Genomic DNA, 18,713 nt, shown 5'->3' with positions numbered 1-18,713 from the left:
TTGGCTACTTTGACCATCGAATGGGCTACTTCGACCTTCGACTACGACTTCGACTTCGAATCGAACGATTCAAACTAAAAATCGTTCGACTTTTCGACCATTCGACTAGTTTGCCACCTAAAACCTACCAAAGTCAATGTTTGCTATCTTTTTTTGGTCGAAGAAAAATCGTTCGATCGATGGATTAAAATTGTTCGATCAAACAATTGCGGTAAATCCTATGACTTCGATATTCGAAGTTGAAGGATTTCAATTCCGCAGTCGAATATCCAGGGTTAATTAACCCTCGATATTCGACCATAAGTAAATTTGCCCCTTAGTATGAGAGAGTGATAATTAGAGACTATTTGCAATTGTTTTTTTGTTTTTTTTTGTTTTTTTATTATTTGTGGTTTTTGAGTTATTTAGCTTTTTATTCAGCAGCTCTCCAGTTTGCAATTTCAGCCATCTGGTCGCTAGGGTCCGAATTACCCTAAATATGTAGCCTTACAGAGCATTTGTTTTTAGATGGGGCCAGTGACCTCCATTTGAAAGCTGGTCAGAAGAAAAAGGCAAATAATTTAAAAACTATACAAATTAAAAGTAATGCATTTGCTAGTTTTAACTTGAAAATGAAAAGGGCACTAAAAAATCTGACTCCAGGCTATGCACATTAGCAAAACAACCAGGGTTTGAGTTCAAGTTCTATAGCATTTTTACTTTCATGTTGTAGAACTTCTGTGCCACTTCCCACAATGGTGTTGCAATCGGGTGTCTCTAAAGTCCTTTGATAACAATGCACATGTTATTAATTATAGGTTGGGAAAAGTACCCTCCCAAAGTCACTTCTCCAGTCAAGTGAGAAATCTATTGTATATCTATTTGCATATAATATATGGAATTTCTTTTTTTGTCTTTCTAGTCAAATTTGAGCTCTTAAAGGGCCAGAGTATGATAAATCTCGAAATTTGAATTAAAACTCGAATCGAGTTAGGATAATTCACAATTTGGATTTGAGAGTTTTGACAAAAAAATTTGAAGTTTCCCCTCGACCCTTAATAAATCTGCCCCTAAGTTAGATACTTTAGATATTGCTGACAAGCAATTCATTCAGAAATGTCTGTATAATTCTGAAGAATAATTTGCACCTTATTTATGTAATACAAAGTAAGGTACAGGCATGGGACCTGTTATCCAGAATGCTTGGGACCTGGAGTTTTCAGACCATTCCATAATTTGGATCCTTATACATTATATCTATTAGAAAATCATGTAAACATAAGGATTAATAAAGATTAATTATATCTTACAAGGTACTATTTTAATTTGTACAAATTTGTTTTATCTAACAAATTTAGATGAAATGGAAGGCAGCCTTTCCATAAATCAGAGCTTTCTGGATAAAGTTTTTTCCAGATAACAGATTCCATACCTGTATTCAGCTTAAGATATTGTTTATCTATAGTTAGAGACACATTTATCACGGGTCGAATTTCGAATTTTAAACTCCCCCAAACTCCCATAAATCCGAAATTCGACTAGCCAAAACTTATTAATAACACTCGAATGAAGTTAAAAGACCTGGGAATTCGAATCGAATTTGATTCGAATTATAAATACTTGATTCAAATTTAAAAAACCTGATTCAAGTTTTTTTCTCCGAAAAAAACTCAAATGTCAGGAAGGCTACAAAAATCAGCAAATTGATCCCTAATTCGGCCGGTTTTAGGTGGCGATTAGTCAAATTTGAGCTCTTAAAGGGCCAGAGTATGATAAATCTCGAAATTTGAATTAAAACTCGAATCGATTTTGGATAATTCACAATTTTGATTTGAGAGTTTTGACAAAAAAAATTTGAAGTTTCCCCTCGACCCTTAATAAATCTGCCCCTTAGTGTTGGAATGTTGTCCTATCTCTATGCTTGATTTGACACTTAACAGCTGTTTCTTCCCATTTATTTATTTGTTTGAAATACTTTTTTAGAGTTTTGTCAAACTGTATACTTTCAGATAAGGGTCACAGGCTTTTCACAGGGGTCATGTAGTGAATTATGAGCCAACAAGGCTTTGCCAAGGAACAATCATGGTGGATAATTCAGTGTCTGGGAATATAAATGCAGTTTCTTCCTCCTTGCAAGGAGGACAGTCTTTTGTATACTCCATTATATTACTCATCAGAAGGGATACACAAACGATCCTGCTTTCCAGTCTCATTATTACTATACAGTTTGATACTGTAATGCAATATCTATTTTGACACTTGAGTACATGATGCTGCATTTGGAACCCAGTCAAACACAGGGCAAATGAGTTTTTGTTCACAGACTACAAAAAAAAAAAAAAAGCAAGTTAAACTGGATTAAATTACATTTTGTTCTGTTCACTGTGAGACATATCCTTGGAAATCACCTTGATCACTCACTCTGATTTCATTGAATGCTGAGTATAGAACATACAGTATGTTCCTTTTCTTGCTTAAAAGTATTCTGCCTGCACATCACCACCTGCCTCATCCATAATTTGTTCCCTTAAAATAAAAGAACTCTCCTTTTGCTGATGGTTATATCTCCGTTACTTATATTTAAAAGGAAACTCTTTATATGTAGTTTTGGTCTTCCATTAAAAGGGAACTCCACAAAAACATAACTTTAGTTTTTTGAAAAGTAAACATAATTTCAAGCAACTTTGCAATATAAATTATTTAAAAAAATATGCAGACTTTTCATGATTTTTAATGGTTTCTGAAAGTTCCCTAAGCCTAGCCCTCTGCTCTCCTGCTGATCTGTCTGACTACTTTGCTGAGCTGACTGACTACTGTTACTTTGTATCAACAGACATTTGTCTTCAGCCTGTATCCTCCAAACCCAACAACCCCCTGCACATGTGATTTCAATAAGGAACAGAACATCCCAGTGCAATGCATTGTGGGTTATGTAGTTCCTGCATGCTGTCTGTAAGCTGTGGAGAAGTTTCTACAATTTGTAACATCAGTGTTTTAGTCCCTGCCCGGATTTCAAATAATGCAGAAAGAGAATAACTGTTAAACAGCTGAACTTCAGAATAGAAAATACAATAAATGAGCAATAAATCTGTAGCCTTGCATAGCATTTGATTTTAAAAAATAAATAATGAATAAAGACCAATTGAAAAGTTGCTTAGCCTTGGCCATTCTATAACATACTTAAAGTTAACTTAAAGGTGAACCACCCCTTGGAATTTGGTGTGCTGTGGTGTAGAGACCTGCTATGGCTTTTTTGCATGATGATTGTACAGGGAGAGTGAAGAAAAACTCTGCTCACACACTAACACAACTATGTTTTCCCCTAGGTCTCTGTCTGACAAAAGTCATTAATCCAAGATGGCCTCGATACCAGGCAATTGCCTCCTTAGGGGGGTTGTTATCACAGGTGAGAAAAGGGAAAGACCATGTGATGCATGCCTTCTAAACATACTGTATAATGAATCTTGTATATTCATGTGCCAATGTCACAACAGGACTAACAGTGTCAGGAAAATGATGGCAGTGATTGTATTCATGCTGGAGGCTTTTGTTTGGTGGATTATTTATAGAGCTCCTGCATCCTCTGTAGGATATAGTGATATGCAACTGTCTGTAGTGTACGGTATATATGGTATATCAGCACTTTTATGGCCCTGCAGTATCAGCATTTACAATGATTTACTGCTCATGCTGCTTAAAGGAACAATAACACCAAAAAATAAAAGTCTTTTAAAGCAATAAAAATATAATGTACTGTCATGCGGTTCTGGTAACACTGGTGTGTTTCTTTCGAAAATAGTTAAAATAAACAAGCTGCTGCGTAGCCATGGGGGCAGCCATTCAAAGCTGAAAAAAGGAGAAATGGCACACGATACACAGCAGATAACAGATAAGCCTGGTAGTATACAATGGGATTCTTCAGAACTTATCTGTTATCTACTGTGTATCCTGTGCTTGAATGGCTGCCCCCATGGCTACACCGCAGCATGTTTATATCATCATCATCATTTATTTATATAGCGCTGTCAAGATACGCAGTGCTTTTTATATAAACTATAGTACTACTTATCCGTTATCTACTGTGTATGCTGTGCTTGAAAGGCTGCCCCCATGGCTACACAGCAACATGTCTGCTTATTTATGAAAAACCCCAAATGTAAAAAACTCGATTGAATACAATCGGGAGGAAAAAGTCGAATACTCTGATTGAGTTATCGGCAAAAAAAAAACTCAAATACCTCAAACTGATCGAGAAACATGAAGGATAAAAACATCTTCAAATGGTTCAAGGGACCTCTGCCATTGACTCCTACATGACCTTGACAGTTTGTAGCTGTATTTTACCAGTATTTTCTGGATTCTGCCTTTTTGAAGCTTTCGGGCATAATAAATCTCGAAAAATTCTAGCTTTTTTATCCCAAAAATGTCAAGATTTTACTGAAACTACCCTCGAAAAACTTCATTAATATGATTCTACTCTCACTGAACATAACATTTCTAAGTAGGTTGCACCACACAATCATTTGTAAAAGCCTGAAATATTATGTTTAATATTAATATTAATTGCTGCTTAATTAGCTGTTTTCTCCTTCACTTTTAACTGGGCGTATTCCGGCACTGCAGCCTTTCAGTTAACAGGGAGCTCTTACTGACAATGGAAACGTAACTCCAGTTTCCCTGTCTGCCCTATTAAACTCAAGAAATAGCAAAAAAAGACCATAGATTGATGATTAAAACAATAGCCAAAAATATGTGAACAAAAGAACTATTCCTATAGCATCAATATTTAGACTGATTCAGGATCAAATTCATTGCTCAGGCTGCTTAAGGCTGGAACTACATGATGTATCTTCATCAGATCCAACACTCTGAGAGGAAACGGATGCGACGAGACGAAAATAAGGTAAGTAATAGAAATGTTGGACCTTGTCACTGCGTGCATCGGGCGCGACTGTCGGATGAAGATGCAACGTGCAGCCTTCACATCCGACAGTCGTGTTGTGTCGGATTCACGAATCAACATAGTCCGACATTTCTATCACTTACCTTATTTTCGTTGCATCCGTCTGATTGCATCCGTTTCCTCTCAGCGCGTTGGATCTGATGGAGACGCATCGTGTAGTTCCAGCCTAAGACTCCTTCAAAACCCTGGGATATATTTGAACACCTAGGGGGGTAATTAATCAAAGGTCGAGTTTGTGAGTTTTTTTCCTACCTCGAAACAACTGGAATGTTTGCTTATTTATGAAAAAACCCAAATGTAAAACACTTGATTTAATTGGGAGAAAAAACTCGAATACTCGAATTGATCGAGTTATCGGCAAAAAAACTTCAAATACGCTGAAAATCATGAAGGCTAAAAACATCTTCAAATGGTTCAAGGGACCTCTGTATTTTCAAATTCAGCCTTTTTGCAGCTTCAAGGCATAATAAATCTCTAAACATTTTTATTTTTTTTAATCCTAAATAATTCTAGTTTTTTACCTTCGAAAATTTTTTTTTGGGAAAACACAACTCGACCTCTAATAAATAACCCCTCTACTGTCTAAAGGACCTGAAAATGCTTCCTTTATGAATATGATACTATTCTCTCTGAACATTTCTAAGTAGGTTACTCCACACAATCATTAGTAAAGCATGAAATTATATGTTAAGATTATCAATTAATTGCTGCTTAATTAGCTGTTTTGCCCTTCACTTTTAACTGGGCGTATTCCGGCACTGCAGCCTTATGGTTAACAGGAAGCTCTTACTAACAATGGAAATGTAGCTCCAGTTTCCCAGTCTGCCCTATTAAACTCAAGAAATAGTAAAAAAAAAACCTAGACTGATGATTAAAACAATAGTCAAAAAATATGTGAACAAAAGGCCTATTCCTATAGCATCAATCTGAAAAAAATGATGCTGGATCAAATTAAATATTTTGTTTACTAGAGTCAAACATTGTTGTGAGTCGATTAAAAAACAATTATTGTTTCAAACTTTTTATAATACAGGTATAGGATCTGTTATCCAGAAAGCTCCGAATTATGGGATGGTTGCCCCCCCATAGACTCCATTTTAATTAAACAATTCAACATTTTAAAACATATTACCTTTTTCTCTGTAATAATTAAACAATACCTTGTACTTGATCAAAACTGAGATATAATTTATCCTTAGAAGAGTCAAAACCAGCCTATTGGGTTTATTTCATGTTTATATGATTTTTAAGAGACTTAAGATATAAAGTTCCAAATTATAGAAAGATCCCTTATCTGGAAAACCCCAGGTTCCAAGTATTCTGGATAACAGGTCCTATATCTGTATACTGTCCCTTTATTGTATTCTTTACTGTGTGTACTCTGCACCAATGATCACTGTTTTCTTTCAGCTCTCCTCAGCTTTTTGATGGACTCAACAAGAGCCATCACCATCGAGGTGATCCCTAAACACCCAACTCCCAATTCGAATGTGATTCTCAGTGTTAAAGATGTCGCCGGTGAAATAAGAAGCTTCAGCTGGTACAATGGATCAAACCCAAGTGCTTCAAATCAAATCTTAAACTATATCCCATCTCTTACGCCACCACAGACCAAAGGACATATGTATTTTACTGAAGCCGAGGGACTGGCAAATGGCTCCCTTCTGATCAAAGACTTTGTGAAGAAGTTTGAGGGTGTGTACACAGTGCAGATACAAGCGGAGAGCCCATTACAAGCATCAGTAACAGTAACCATGAGTGGTAAGTGATCACGTAAGATGATACTGTTTATATCCATGTCCACAGTGACATTTTAGCCGTTGTTAAAGTGATATTGACACAATAAAGTGATATTTCAGTGCACAGAGACAGAATCCCTCAAGGGCTAGCCTTAAATAACATTCAATGGAGTCACCTAACACTGCCTGCCACATAAGGTTAAGTGGTTTATGCTGTAAGAACTAGTAAATAATGCTTAACAGATAATTCTGGACTTCAGTGAACAGCCCACTGTATAGTAATATTGTGCATAGCACAGAAAATTACCTGCAGGTTATTAGTGGCTGATTTTGCTGTCTGCTGGTCCATTGCCAGTGATAGACCAGCAGGTCCATTGTCCATTCTATAAGGGGCTTCTGACACTTTAGAAGGGTATAAGAAAAAATTGTGGCAAGACAGTCAACAATGGAGATTCACACCAGTCTGAAACTGCCAGACAGTAAGACCTTTATAGAAAACAGGGAAACCAAGAGACAACCACATTCAGTTCTTAGCATACTAAGAGGAAATACAAAGGGTAGTTTCTGTTGTCACAGCTGCCTTGGGTCTTTAGCTGGCAGACTTCCTAAAAATATTGCTATTATATTCATTAAGTGAGCTGTCCAATTATTTCAAGGAGCTGACAAATAACAAATATAATCTTTATGGTTCAGTCTGGGAATAAAATATTAGTATAGGAGCCTAGCAGATTAATGGCAAAGATAAGAATTCACTGGTCTTCTCATAGTCACAAGCAAAATATAAAAATATGACAAATATAACACATATTTTAGGATAAGAGGACTCAATTGGCTCAATTGACTTCACCATTTGGAGAGACATTAAGAAACATCCAAACCATTAAGTAGATGTTGATGTGATGACAATAATGAGGATAATGATGGATAGTCCAGTTGTAATGGTGATAATACACTGCCAAATGGCAACAGTGTGATAATATGGAACTGTCCAAAACAAGTGGTGTTCCCTGACCACCAAAGAGTATATATTAAGGTAAAAAGGGTGCACTCCTTTCACTTACAAAGATATTGAATCAAAAGCGATCATCAGTGGGCAAAAACACCGTTATGCGTATGTATCCCCTGGATCAAAATCAGTGTTTAGGGGACCCAATGCAAGCTAGGCAAATAGGAATAAAATGAAAATAAGAAAGATATAAAATAGAAATAGTGCCCAGCATTCCCACCTCTTTAAGGTTACTATATATACTGTATATATATATATATATATATATATATATATATATATATATATATATATATATATATATATATATATATATATATATACAGTATAAAAAAATTAAACTGTGCTCTTCAGTACAATAAACATTAGAATATCCAGATGGCCAAAAATCCTTACAAAATCTATCAAAATCATATCATATTATGTTAACTAATATCCCCAACCTCAGGGTAAAAATAAGTATTGGTCTAGAGCAATATACATGTCTATCATTATTTATATGACCCTATTTGTGTAGAGTTTTGAATATTGGTATTTTATATTGGTGTTATAACTATCATTATTTTTTTATTTATTTAATCCTCCTGGGACCCATAGACATTAACAGAGCCAAGACATATATTAACTTACTTTGTACATTTGTGCAGCTTTTATAAACTATATTGTTTTAGCCAACCAGGCATATTTGTGTCTGCTATCTTAATGCACTCTACTTGCCCCAAATTTTAGATCCAGAGCCTCCATCATTTTTGTCAGCCATATTGTTCCTCTTGAGGGTATCAATCACAGATTGAGAACTATACATATATATAACTCTAGATTGCTGTTTATTTTTAACATATAATATGGACAGTAGATCATAAATATGATACTCCATTTAATAGTTTCAATACTTCTTGGTTAGCAATCAATGTATTATTTAATGTATTATTGATGCTGACCACATGCAATCCAACTTCTTGTACTTGTCAATTTGTGAGACAGCCGACGAATAATATTGTAATGTGGCCCCACATGTGGATAGCCACTCATCTGAGAGAATCAGAACTGGGCAGCTTTGAGTCAACCTGTCACGTTCGGCACCCTATACCCAGAACCAAAGCTAAGCTCCCTGGTCTTCGCTCTCACTTCTGCCTTTAACCACCGCCTTTCACCTCGGGAGGAGCCCTCGGTTAATCAGATGCCGCCAGGTTTTAAGAGAGAGAGGAGCAAAGCTAACGGTTCTGGATGAGCAAAGGGGTACGATCGTCTCACCAGGATACTGGAAGGAAGAACACCACCAGGAACAGGCAGGCGGGGCCAACACAAGCAGAGAATCATCAGACAAGCCAGAATCAGGATTGGAGAATGTAGAATAGTCAGTGAACAGGCAAAGGATCAGGATTGGAGAGGTCAGAATAGTTACAGACAGGCAGGATCAGGATTGGAGAGGTCAGAGTAGTTAATCAGGCAGGCAACGGTCAATACACTAAAGAGCAATAGGCTTCACAAAGAATATAACACCCAGGAACAAGCTAATTGAACCTAACAACGGGCAATGTGAAAATTAACAAAGCCCCTTTAAATACTTTTGAATCTCACGCCATTGCCCTTGATGTCATCACGCCGGTGTGCGTGCCATAAAGGGACTGGACGCAGGGATAGCAGGACACATACGCCGCCCACTAGACCACCAGGTTAAGGTAAATTCCTTACACGACCACTGTGCCCATACTTGCACTCAATAACTGAATAAAAAATGACCAAACTGTACAGGATTGACCTCCTGTCAAGTGATATGACCAATCAACAAAGACCCAGCAGTGACTATGTTTGTTTATTATACTTTGCGCCATCCAAAGTGTTAACTTTGCACGTGAGCAGACTTTTAAAGTTAACATAGATTTTTCCCTAATGAGTTTTTTCATTTTCTCTTTGGATAAAATGCCAATATCGGCTAGACCGCTCATTGTTTAATAGGTCTATATTACGATATAAACCACACAGATATTTTGTTGTATGTGAGAATACTTAGTAGAGAATATAACCATGTTTTTTTTCAATATTATATATTTTGTTTTTTTTTTCAATATATATTTTTTTCAATATATATGAGCACCAAAAACTGGCAGAAATGGTGCATATTTTTTTCCTTCTAGACTTGTTGCTTCTTCCTTTTGATGCACCAAGTCTTTCTTCTTCTTCAATCCTGCCACATGCTTCCCTTGCTGCTAAAGTGTCCATCTCTTCTTTGAATTATACTTTCATTTCCATGCTTGTTTCTCAATGTCTTTGTGCAGGGTCCATTTTTTCCCCAAATGCTTCTTACACTTTTAGATTGACCATACTAAGGTGTTTCCAAAGTCTGTGGGGTTCAGATAAAGGCTTAGATCCCATAATTTCTCTTTGATGCCCTACTGTCTCTTCTTGTTATAAGGAGCTTGCTAAATGACTCTCACTGTATGGGTCTTTTCTTCTCAACTACCAAAAAATCTACTAATATTTCTAGTGATACATGTTTTCTAGAAAATCCAACTACTCCCAATCAAAACTTTACATCTATTACCAAATCCCCAACAGGTAGGTAAAACATAAGAAAAAAAAGCATGATTCCCTGATTTCATCATTGTATTTAGAATACAAAGATTATGTATAGTCTTTGCATGTTTACGTATAATAGTAAGTTTGGGCTTCAGCTATTTATATTAAAGGTGGCAGGTGAGTATAAAGACGAGTGTCTCTATACTCTAAACAATTGTGGTTTGCTACTTACGTTTTGCCAAAGATTGCATGCCACTAATTCAAATATAATTTTTTCCCCTTAAACTGGAGACAAATGACTGCTTGTCAATTTATAAGTCACATATTCCTAATAAAAACAGCACAAAAACTTGATGAGACTTTTCTGACTGTTCTTCAATCAAAAAAACTTGAGAAAAACTTGATGAGACTTTTTTTTGACTGTTCTTCAATGTTGTAGGCTTAAACCTAGCAAGCCAAATTGATTGCTGTTTTTAAAATAAACAGCGACTTTAATGACAGAACTGTCATGCATAAATCATTTGTGTATATGGACTCTTAAGTTATAGTAATAATATAATATCTATTTTGGAGTTTCTAAGGTCAATGGCACTCATGTGGTTTTTGTTGCCCCACGCTTCATGGGCAGAACTACAATGATCTTGATCCCATATTCCTGCCTGCAGCCAATTTCCATTCTGTTGAGTAGGGAATGACTAGACTAGGGCACACTCATATGTAGTATAGGAAAATCCAAGTTTCTGAGTGATGCCCATTTTATGGAAATTCAATATTCCATAAGATACTGTAGCTATTTCCACTTCAATGGGAAGAAGCTGCTGGTGGGAAAGGGTATTTAGATTGTGGTAGTCCTCCCTAAAAGGACTGTGGTGTTCAAAACACCTGTGTATCATTACCCTTAGGGAACCTTGTGTTCCATATAACATTTTATTTTTTGCATGTGTACTAGATGCCTGTTACTGAATGTGTCTGTTTTAACATCCATTATGATGTACGTCAATTTGTCTCCATGTGCTTTGTGTGTCCAACCTGCCACCTCCCATCCTCTTACCTTCAATATCTTTAATCTGCTTTTCATCTTTATGTCTTGGTTTGGGTTTATTTACACCTTTTTACACTCTTTGCTTCAAATATAAACCAATGTACCTGATGAAGTCTGTTCATGTCAGATGGAAAACAGTGTGGTTGTATATGATAGATATGTGTTTGCCTGTTCTGTACTCTTTACACAGTTCGAGGGGGAGAGGTAAAAGGTTTGTAGGTGATGTGATCACACCTGGGTCTAATACATCACTTTCCCTGCCTTCATAGCCTTACTTCTATTCTTCTGCTCTCTTGTCTTTCCATCTCTTTTTCTGCATCCTTCTTTACCAAAATCTCTTGGTTTCACCTCCAACCTTCCACATTTCCTTCCTTTGGCTTTGCTATAAAGGCATATTCCATAAATTGCTTCCAGTTTCCTCTTCATTTATCACTGGCCTTTTCTATTTCTTCTTTTCAACTTCTCACTTTTCCAACTGCCCCAGGGTGAAACTGGTAATTATCTGCTGATATTAAAGATAAATGAATCCATAGGTTGCGATATCAAAACTTCTTCTAATACCTGTAGTGATACCTGTTTTCTAGAACATGCTACTACTCCCAGCCAACATATTACATCTCTTTCTATAACCCAAACAGGTAGGTATGGTATTTAGACCATGTGATCTAAATGTATACATAGATTGGTATTTTGCTTCTCCAATCGATAGCCTAATTGTTACCCTTCTATTTAAAAAACATATGGCTGAGCAATTTGTATGCGCTGTTTAATAGTAGTGAATAGAACATTATGATTTGTTTTATAGTGTTTTGTAGGTGCATGTTACAGACCATAAATTCAAATTGTATTAACATATACATTGTGCAAAGAGGATTCAAGTTTTTAGTTGCAGATACTGATGGACAGTTCTTGATGGAGGAAGAGTGGAATACAATTCCAGGAATGAAGCAATGACAATGAAAGGGTATAAGGCAAAAACAAAAGATGCCAAGATTGTCAATTATAACATTAACCTGCATTAGGGATTCTCAGCCTATGTGTTGAGACACCAAAATGGAACCTGTGCTGTTTTTTATGGGTCACCAAGATATCCTTTAACCTAGTAAAACTTCTTCCAGTAATAAATTAGAGAGTGGTTTTTCTTTTTTTTAATCATTTGTGGTTTTTGAGTTATTTCGTTTGATTTGAAAAAGAGACTGGAATATGAACAGGAGAGGCTTGAATTAAAAGTTGAATAATAAAAGCAGCAATAACAATAAATTTGCAGCCTTACAGAGCAGTTGTTTTTAGATAGGGTCAGTGACCTCCATTTAAAAGCTGGAAAGAGTCAGAAGAAAGGGAAATTATTAAAAAGCTATAAAAAAATAAATAATGAAGATCAATTGAAAAGTTACTTATCATTCTATTAACATACTGAAAGTTAACGTAAAGGTGAGCCACCCCTTTAATTAAAATACATTTTAAAAATGTGCATTATTTTATATTGGAAACTATTACTAAATATGCAAATACTTGTATATACTCGCCTGCAATTGGTGAATGTCTGCTCTCAAATATAACCCTTAATCTGTTTCATCTATATCATGTATATAGCACAGAACAGTACCCAAGCATTCCAGTTATACTGTAGGATCATTACTTGGATTGCTTGTTCTGGTGGTTCAAAAGACTATTACAATTCTTATGTACCATTATATTAGTCTTTATTTTCTTTTAATGTGGCATTTGCTTTGCCTTGTATTCTTCATCAATTCTGTGGTTGGAAGGCTTTGGTATATTGGGTTTTTTGTTTGTTGTATATTTGTGGTGCACAGTGGTTGTGATAGAGATCTACGGGAGCAGCAACACAAGGCAAGGACTTCTCCAGGACTGAAAATAGAGGTTAAAATACATGTATAGAGGGGCATGATGTAATTTTCCCTTTGTTGGATATTATTGGCATGTGGCCAGTGACAATAACGGAGGTTAACCTTGGCTTGGCTTGACAGAGAAAAAGAATTCAGACTATTCAGACTTCAATGCTTGAGTTGAATTTATATTCAGAAGGCTGATAGTGTGAGCAATAATAGACACTTTCTAGTGAGGGCTGAAAGCTTATTGGTGCTGTGATCTGAGGACTATGAAGGTTTCATGTGAGCAAAGCTAAGGTGAGGAGACCAGTGAGAATTAAATGAATAATGGTGTTTGAGGATGAACGGTGTATGTGCAAGGTCATGTCAACGATAAATAAAAAGTAGTAACAGAAAGCCAATATTCATAACTCTTTGGAGTGTGAGAAACTCAAATCAAGTACCAAACTGTTCATAATGTCATCAACGTAACACCTTAATCCCATCACAATTCAGATGCAGACTGAAATCTTCGACTATGTTTCAGGCATTATGTACCATATAGTGTTTCCATTTTACCTTACTGTTTTTTTAATGCTGTTTTTATTCTTTTTAGGCATTGCTCCTCTTGGAGTATCGTCTCTTAGTCTACTTATGGGAGCACTGTTATTTTATACCCTCACCATCCTCTGACAGTAAACCTCAGGAGAATAATGCTAAGGTAAGGCCATTGGTAGACAAGCCCAACTGACTTGCTTAATGTGACTTAAAAACACGTGAGAACTGAATGTGACTACTATTTGTTCACAGCTTGATTGATGCAAATTAGGGTTCATACTTGGTTTTGTAGTCAGCCAAACCCATTTTGGAGAATTCAGTATGTGGCCCAATCTAATAACGATGGATTTGGTGCATCCCTATATACCAGGGATCCCCAACCTTTTGTACCCGTGAGCAACATTCAGAAGTAAAAGGAGTTGAGGAGCAACACTAGCATGACAACTGTTTTTGGGGTGCCAAATAAGTGCTGTGATCAGCCATTTGTAGCCCCATGTGGGTTGTAAACCTACATTGAGGCTCTGTTTGGCAGTACACCTGGTTTTTATACAACCAAAACTTGCCTCCAAGCTTCAAATTCAAAAATAAGCTTCTGCTTTGAGGCCACTGGGAGCAACATCCAAGGGGTTGGAGAGCAACATGTTGCTCACGAGCTACTGGTTGGGGATCACTGCTATATACGAATGTGGGTCCCTAGATACCTGTGGTCTATTAATACCAGTAAAGTTCAACATATAACCAACATACAATCAAAGATTAAAGCATAATGGAAGAGTTATTTATCTAAAGGACAACTAAAAATGTAATCTATTTTTTTACAAATAAAGTCTGTTTCTGTTGATCAAATACCAACAAATAATTCAAGCACAGATACAAGGCAATGGACTGGGTTCTCTCTGCTAGTGGAATTTTATTCTGAACCCTTAAATTTAAGTGACTATGAAAAATTGTTCTAGATATCCTTTAAAATATGGCTAAATAACTGATGTTTGATATTTTCCTATATCTGTCCCTGTTTCATGAAGAATGGAGACCGTGGCCAAAGGTTGAACCTTTCAAGAATTCTAATTCTTAGCTTTTTTTTCAATTGGCTATCATGGGTCACTGACCCATCTAAAAACAAATGCTCTGCAAGGCTACACATTTATTGGTATTGATACTTTATATTACTCATCTTTCTATTCAGGTTGTCTCACAAATGTATTCCAGTCTTTTATTCAAATTAGTACATGGCTGCTATGGTAATCTGGACACTAGCAACCAGATTGTTGATATTGCAAACTGGAGAGCTGCTGAATAAAAAGCTAAATATTTCAAAAACCACAAATAATAAAAAATGAAAACCAATTGCAAATTGTCTCAGAATATTACTCTCTACATCATACTAAAAGTTAATATAAATGTGAACAACCCCTTTAAGTGAGGCTTCAATGAAAAAAAGTTTGACCACCACTTTATTTTGGGACACCTACATTTATTTAGGTTTTCACTGAACGATTGGGTTAAATAATAATGTAATTCTTCATTTGTTTGGTCTTTTTTTTCCCCAACAGGATTTCTGGAGAATTTAATATAAAGGAAGGAAGCTCACTAAAATTAAAGGACCAGGAAAAAAAAGAGTAACAAAAGAACCAGCAACCTCTCATTTTTCATGAATTTGGCGTAACATTATAAGAGACGGCGCCAACTTTTTTTTTCTTTAAAGGTTCTTCAGACCTATCGGGCAAAAGTCAAGAAGCTTCAATGAACTTTTTGGGAAACTCTATATAAATCGTATCCTACCAAATAACAACAGATCCTATTATTTATTTGTAGTCTATACTCTAGTAATGCTTGCTCTTACACGCCTGGACTCTACAGTGAAGGATGGGTCACTAACACGTTGCTGAATGATTCTACTGTCACAATACTTATAGAATGATCTATGCAGAGGAACATTCCGATAGAGGAACGATGTGTGGGTTGGGGCGGGTGGGTGATGGGTTAGCACAACATAGAGAAATCACATAATGGGCTGTTATGTGCATGACTAATGTTACAATGTAAGTATTATGTAACACAGCCATTAGCCACTCTACAACATGTTCATATTTTATTGCACTAATGATTTCTAAGCCCATAGGAAAATGGGGATAATGTATTGGAGGCTTGAATATGACCTAGTAGCTATTTATATACAGCTCCCTGGTAGACTTCTCTGCTAATAGTGGGAGTCCATAGCAACCATTTGGATATCCCTACAATGGAAACATTAAAGACAAGATAACCCCAATATACCCAATACATGATTTATGTTCATGAACCTCCATTATTTATTATAATCAGGCAGTATAGAATGATCTGTTGTGTGAACTGCACATTCTTTCTCCCTATATATATGTGTGTATATTATAGTGAGAGCTGCCATATCATTTCCCTTAGCCAATACAGTGGCTAAAGCTCCCTGTGTGCACTGAACCTTTCTTCTTTGCATGTTTGAATTTAAGCCGTACAGTATGAGGGTAAAGATTTTTGCACACTCAGCTGACCTTCTCTGTATATCTGTAATGATAAATGTGTGGGTGGGGGGGGGGAGTTGCCATATTGCATCCCAGTATGAGGATAATGCTCATTGTGCACCAAACACAATAGTACGGAATATGAGTGGGAGGTGATGTATTGTTTCCTTTAAAGTGCAGCATGATAACATAGTCCACTCTGTATACTGTATATAAATATAGAGAGAGAGCGTTGCCACATTGGGTGCAAATTAATCATTGGTCAGACAACTGGCCCAACACCACATCCAATCACATCCATTAGATGAAAACTGCCTGCTCGTGGTCCCCCCTCTCCTGCCTTAATTTAATGGTTGACCTCCTGGCTGGCAAAGTCATTATGAGGCTGTGAAAATGGTGCGGCTGTGTGTGTATGATTGGGTTGCACAGCACTGCCCTCTTTCTTACACACCAGGTACTGCATTTCCATTAAACACAGGGCCATTGTTCCTAGCGGAGCCAACAGCACAACCAACCCAAAGCCGGTGCACCTTATTATAGCCAAGAACAACGAGCAAAGGGGCTGGAACATACCCATTGGTGGACTGATGGATTAGTCGTATGAACGAGGATAAGAAGTAGCAATAAATACATTCATTCGATTTCATTGCACTAAGATAACATTGTTCTGAATAAATGGAACTAATGACAGAAAGTGGAGTGTTTATTTCTTATACCTCCCAACAGTACATATTGGACAATGTAGGCCCCTGATTCACACCTATTCCCCACCCAATTTTTTGCTAAGCACCATCCATGAAAAAAAAAAAACCTGTACTTCCTTAATAGGAACAATATGAAGGTTTGATTTATTGTATCTTTATTATAATGCTGCTGCTGCTGTTTTCCTTATGCTAATGTATGAAAATGTAAATAAATGCCATTTTATTATTAAAGCATAACAAATCAGATCAGCGTATTAGGGTTGCACACTTTCTAACAGGGCACCACATATTGCCATGATCTGCAGTGATTAAAATAATCAAAACTATAGTTTTTATATGAGCCTTAAAGGAGAGCTAAACCAAAAATAAGATTGGAAATGCCATATTTTATATTCTGAACATACTGCACCAGCCCAGAGGTTTAGCAGCCTAATAACATTAAACTACAAATTTGTGTTCTGGGGATCCCCATCTTGGATTTTGTTAGAAGTGTCGGCGACACTGCACATGCTCAGTGTGCTCTGGGCAGCTGTCTGATGCAAATTGCACTGGTTTTTGAGCTGACTTTTATATTCTATATACACAGGTATGGGACCTATTATCCAGCATGCTCGGGACTTGGGACTTTTGGGATAATGGGTCTTTCTGTAATTTGGATCTTCATACTTTAAGTCTACTAGAAAATTGCGAAAACATTAAATAAACCTAATAGGCTGGTTCTGCTTCCAATAAGGTTGAATTGTATCTTAGTTTGGATCAAGTACAAGCTACTGTTTTATTATTACAGAGAAAAGGGAAATCATTTTTAAAAATTTGGATTATTTGATATGGGAGACAACCTTTCCGTAATTTGGAACTTTCTGGATAACGGGTTTGGATAATGGATCCCATACCTGTATATACATTATATAGTTGGCCATTCCCTCAGGTCAGGTAAGTGACAGCAACACAGAGAATATGCTGTGATTCAACAAAAAAGAAGATGGGGAGCTTCTGGGGCAAATTTGGAGGCACATACAGTATGTTCCCTGATAGAGGGGTTTAGGATCTTTAGGCTGGTACAGAAGCCCAAAACAAATTGTACAGCATTTCTAGCTACTTCTTTTAAGCTTTAGCTCTCCTTTAAGTACATGCAGTCATTCGAAAAACAGAGTTATTTGGGGAGGGGGTGGATTATTTATATTTTTTTCAAAAAAGTTACAGTGTATTTATGCTTGGATACGGAAGTACAATCAAAATTCCTATTCCTTCCACAATGCGGCAATAATTGTCATGCTTTAGGTCTATGGCATGTGCAATGTCTATACAATGGCATATTTAAGATGGGGGGAGACGCTCAATACCCCTCTGTGCAGCCTGTCATTTTGATGAATAGAAACTGCCTACTGCTGAAAACTGACTGTCAGGAATGCTGCCTGAAGGTTTCACCTGTTTGAGAGACTGCACATTGGGGTATGGAGCGTGTGTCTGCCAGCTGTCATTTGCCAGTGGGGAATGTTGCATGCGCCATAGGAATTATGGTTGAGTTCCAGCTAGCTGAAATTCATTGGATGAATTGGTGCAGGATTTTAAGGCTGTTACTGGATTAATTTCGATAGCAACTGGAAAAAATGCAAAGCCAATACCTCTATTGCTCCAGCAAAATCACTTCATGCTGAGGTGTGTAATTAAGCAATATTTGGGGTTTCAAGGTTAATAAACACTGAGCTAAATGGAGGTTGGACACACCATATCTCTGTACAGGTATGGGACCTGCTATCCAGAATGGGGGGACCCGGGGTTCTCCAGATAACGGATCATTCAATAATTTGGATCTTCAAACCTTAAGTCTACTAGAAATTAATTTAAACATTAAGCTCACCCGAAATGCTGGTT

General features: G+C 36.7%; 1 protein-coding gene across 4 annotated transcripts in view; it reads left to right on the top strand.

Moving 5' to 3' along the window:
* The window catches only part of LOC108696713 (carcinoembryonic antigen-related cell adhesion molecule 19), a 46,105-nt gene extending 29,023 nt beyond the window's left edge, over positions 1-17,082 (top strand). For 2 of the 4 annotated variants that reach the window (XM_041569574.1, XM_041569575.1), the window contains exons 2-7: positions 3,306-3,385; positions 6,353-6,703; positions 10,193-10,246; positions 11,834-11,887; positions 13,695-13,799; positions 15,190-17,082. In XM_041569574.1, coding sequence (XP_041425508.1) covers positions 3,337-3,385; positions 6,353-6,703; positions 10,193-10,246; positions 11,834-11,887; positions 13,695-13,771 — 585 coding nt within the window. In that variant the 5' untranslated portion in view covers positions 3,306-3,336 and the 3' untranslated portion in view covers positions 13,772-13,799; positions 15,190-17,082. The remainder of the gene's footprint in view (positions 1-3,305; positions 3,386-6,352; positions 6,704-10,192; positions 10,247-11,833; positions 11,888-13,694; positions 13,800-15,189) is intronic. The other 2 variants (XM_018226315.2, XM_018226316.2) reach the window with 2 other exon arrangements.
* The last annotated feature ends 1,631 nt before the right edge of the window (positions 17,083-18,713 follow it).

This window comes from Xenopus laevis, chromosome 7L, assembly GCF_017654675.1.
Source record: "Xenopus laevis strain J_2021 chromosome 7L, Xenopus_laevis_v10.1, whole genome shotgun sequence".
NCBI classification, from domain to species: Eukaryota; Metazoa; Chordata; class Amphibia; order Anura; family Pipidae; genus Xenopus; species Xenopus laevis.
Note: the sequence above shows the minus strand (reverse complement) of the source record. Positions and strands in the feature narration are given on the sequence as shown.